We start from the raw sequence: 4008 nt of genomic DNA on the forward strand, positions 1-4008 counted from the left end.
CGTAAACCGCCTACACTCAGATGACAACATGCTCAACAACCCCGGGAACTGGTTTGAGCCAGTGGAGAGACTGTAAAAACAAGCAGATTAGCAGGAATCTGCTCAGGTGATCTGTGTGTCTGTACACACACGGCTCCACACCGCATCACTGATGAGCGTCAGTATAAGACTGTATATCAATGAAGTGTGAACTGTGATGTGAAGGGAGGAGATGGCTGCAGTGGTAGACAGGTCATTTCAAGGTAAAGAATCAAAGGACGAGGGAGGGAAGCCTGCACTGTAATGCTACTTAGACTGGCTCTTATCTAGAGAGCAGGGATGATTAAATAGACTCCGATGCAAACACACTGTGTGGAGAAAGCCGCCCAACCCCGCCCTCCCACGGCAACTTCAGCCAAACTGGTTTACGCCGGTCTGAAGCCCAGTGAAAGTAAACCATATCCTCTCAGGGGTTACTTTGTTCTTTTCAAACGTCCTCAGTTGCATCAGAACAACTCAAGCAGAAATTTACTCACTACATTTACCAAGAATGAAAAGTCAGCCTCACCCTGCAAACGTTACTCAACACTCATGACAGGAGCTGTTGCATCAATCGGTGATGTAGGCCCATCCGCAGACACATGTCACAGACATGCAGTCCAGACTATCAGTTTCTCTTTTTCATGAGGATTTGCATTGTTTGACCTCAGGGGTTTCCCTGTTTATGACCAGTTTATGACCAACACAGAGGTCACAGCTGCTGGACGGCAGATGGCTGAGAAGTGTTGATCCAATCTTTCATTTTACTCATTTAATCTTTTATAAGTTTTATACAAGTTCAGTTTTGGACCAGAGTTATACGATTCGACTGTTTACTCTGAGAACCTCAATGATCCTAAAATGATGAAGGTCACCATCACTGTAATACCCATCAGCTCTTTTCTTTTACATCCCACAGACTGTAACAGTATTTCAGAAGCAGATTTAAGCCTGAGCTGCCACTATGAGAAAGTAAGCTGCTCACTGAACACAGTGCAGTAACCTTATTTGACTTGTGATGATGTGATGAGCATTGCAGCATTGGTGCCAAACAAAGGTACACATGTAAAAGGTATAATAACAATAATAATAATAATAATGACAAACAGTGGGTTGGTTTTTGTATAAAATGCAATAATTTATTAAAATGACAAATGACATTGTCAATTATATTGACATAATGCAAATCATAGTGCTGCATTGCTGACAGTAACACTCCAGTGGTCACTAATGAATAGTGCTCATATAACAAAGTGAAGCTGAGAGACAAGGCATGTGTTCAGGACAGGCATTGTACGGCACTGGAAAAGTCTCATATGGCAGCTGTGCACCAGCATCAGCATCAGCACAGCGACGCGCACCTGCACCAGGTGCTGCTTCACAGTCACGCATCCACAGGGATGCACTGATGAATTCAAGTGTCAGTGGAGACACGTCTTTCCTTCATATTCCCGGTCAGTTGAGCGCTTGCTTCATCGCTCCGGGCTGGACTCTCTCCCGCTGTCACCTCCGTCCATGAGGCGACAGCTGCAGCGCGATGCCCTCCAGGCGGCTGGCTGCACAGTCTAGTCCGCACCTGGCATTCCTTTCCACTCGACAGGTGAGTCGCACCTGCGGTGGCCCAGTCACGTTGGGAGTTCTTTCATATTCGGCTCACACATGAGCCGAAATAGAGACACAGACGGTGAAAGACTGGCAACACAGAGTCAGCGCACTCTGAGCAGCTGCCGGACCATGCCGACGATCTGGAGGAACTTGTCCTTCTTTCGCTGCTTCAGTGCCATCAGGGCCCGGGCTGTCTCCTCCGGGTCCTGGGTGTAGGAGAAGATGCTCCTCACTCTCTCCTCCGCCTTCATGTCTCCCGTTTTCTGGAAGAGCCTCATCAGCGCGTCCTGGTTGACGTTCTCGAAGATGTTGGCCACGGCCTTCTTTCGGTTCGCTGTATCGAACCTGTTCCCGTGGACAGAGGGGCTGACCCGGCGGCACTCTGAGGACACGTAGGTCGACATCTTGTCTTTTTGTTCCCGTGGCGGTTGCTTCGTGTTGCTCTGCTCCCAGCGTGGCCCTCCAACTCGGCTGAGGATGAGTTGTTCGGTGCGCACGGTTTTCGTCGGAGCTACTCGAGTGAGTGAGTGAGTGAGCGAGTGAGTGAGTGCTGAAGAGCGGAGTCTGTGCGTATTTATGGAGCTGGTGTGGGAGGTTTTCCCAGCCGTGACATCAGCACACAGCGCTGGGAGTGCCCCGTACTGAGGCGCCGCCTCTCAGGAAGGCGCAAGGAGCGCGCAACAGCTCTCCAAACACGCACGGCAATCAGAAATGTGAAACCACAGAGAGAGATATCATCATTCATCTGTCTAATGGCTAAGAAGTAAACAAATCCGCAGCTGATAGTGATTCTGTAATTTATCTAATGGCACATAGAAAATGCAATATATTGTGTGTAGTAACTTTTTTTATTTGTTTGTTTGTTTGTTTTAGGACCAGTTCACACCATATGATCCAGCAGTCCAGCTTGTTATGTCCCCACCTACAGTACACTCTAACCTGCGTCCACTTTAATGGCAGCTGTCATTGCATCATATTAGAAATCTATTATTGGATTCATTTTAGTGATATATGAATATTTAAGCAGCTGTTTACTGTTGTATTTTCAGGCCCTGAGCTGTTACTCCAGCTCAGAAGCAGTGAAACATTAATGAAGTCGTTGCTTCATATATAAAAATAAAATTAGAATATAAATAATACAAATGTAGATAAATAAACTACAGTACAAGTATCACGAAAGTTTACTTAAAGGTCATTTACAAAGGTTATCTACAGATGAAACTAAACTTGAACAGCTCAACATAAACAGTGTTACGTATGATGATGTGTGTTGTATCTGTTAAACACATCACACTGTGATGTTTCGGCTCGTCTGAGTCATTTGTGTTTTTCTATCATTTGTTTTTCCCGTTGGCCGATGACTGGGTGAGTTCGTATATAAACCAGGAATAAGCTAAATATAGTTGTTAGCCTGTGTTTACTGAATGTGTGTTGTTTTCCTGCCGGGGCGTCCATGTTTTACACTGATTGGAGCCCTGAGGTAAAGGTAGTAGAATTTACCCTAAAGATAATAATATTTATTAATATTCTAATATTGTAAGGCCTAAAGTTTATCATGTTTATCAGCTATGACAGTGATACAGCGCTGTATTAAGTTAAAAACATTCACAAAAACACCTTGACGTGTTATTTTTAGAAGTAAAATTCATGGTGTAATTAACTCAAGGTGTGTTTCTCTGACTATTCCCAAAATTGCAACACAAGATTATATCTTCCTTTTCCAGTCAGCAGTGCTAAAAATATTTGAATTACAGTTTGGGCTTCAGATACGTGGGTTGGTGGGCTGTGTTTACATCTGGACTTGACCCGTGAGCCATGCGGCCTGCTGATCAGCGCTGATAAGGCTGCAAGGCATTTCCCCTAGAGACACAACTCTCCCCATAAACAACAGCAAGTGTCAGTCTCATGCTGGTGTAGCGCTCATGTTTCAAAAAAAAAAAAAAAGTGCAGCTAGCCACAGTAGCTACAGTAACTTGAATTTGCCCATAAATGTCACCCCTGCACTTGTGACCACAGGCTGGTGCCTTACATGGAAGTGAGGAGAAAAGGCCATAAGGACTCAGGAAATGTGTTTTTTCCTCTCGAGATCTGCAGATTGAAGCTCATGCATGGTATGCCCGGCATGTGGCATTGACTTTGTGTGCTGTGTTGAACAATAAAGCAAATATCCTTGCTGAGTCTGAAGTGAAACAATTCCCAGATCCTCACTGACAGCTTTGGCTTACAGGTCAGTCTGAACAATGTGTCGCCACAGGATATCTTGTCTCGAGCTGGCATGACAGTTATGACTGGAGCCAGAGAATGTCACTGCACTTCCACAAAAAAAAGAAAAGTGTCAGCTTGTGGAAACGGCATATTTATGACCCTGGAGTTATTCCTGAGGCA

The 4008-nt window shown here is 45.1% G+C and overlaps 1 protein-coding gene across 1 annotated transcript; it reads right to left on the reverse strand.

Moving 5' to 3' along the window:
- Positions 1-1131: 1131 nt before the first annotated feature.
- Positions 1132-2161, reverse strand: tcima (transcriptional and immune response regulator a). The gene has a single exon (XM_026342526.1). It carries the CDS (start codon positions 2025-2027, stop codon positions 1725-1727), a length of 303 nt encoding a protein of 100 aa, XP_026198311.1. The 5' UTR covers positions 2028-2161; the 3' UTR covers positions 1132-1724.
- Between the last annotated feature and the right edge of the window lie 1847 nt (positions 2162-4008).

Source organism: Anabas testudineus, chromosome 9, assembly GCF_900324465.2.
Source record: "Anabas testudineus chromosome 9, fAnaTes1.2, whole genome shotgun sequence".
Taxonomy (NCBI): Eukaryota; Metazoa; Chordata; class Actinopteri; order Anabantiformes; family Anabantidae; genus Anabas; species Anabas testudineus.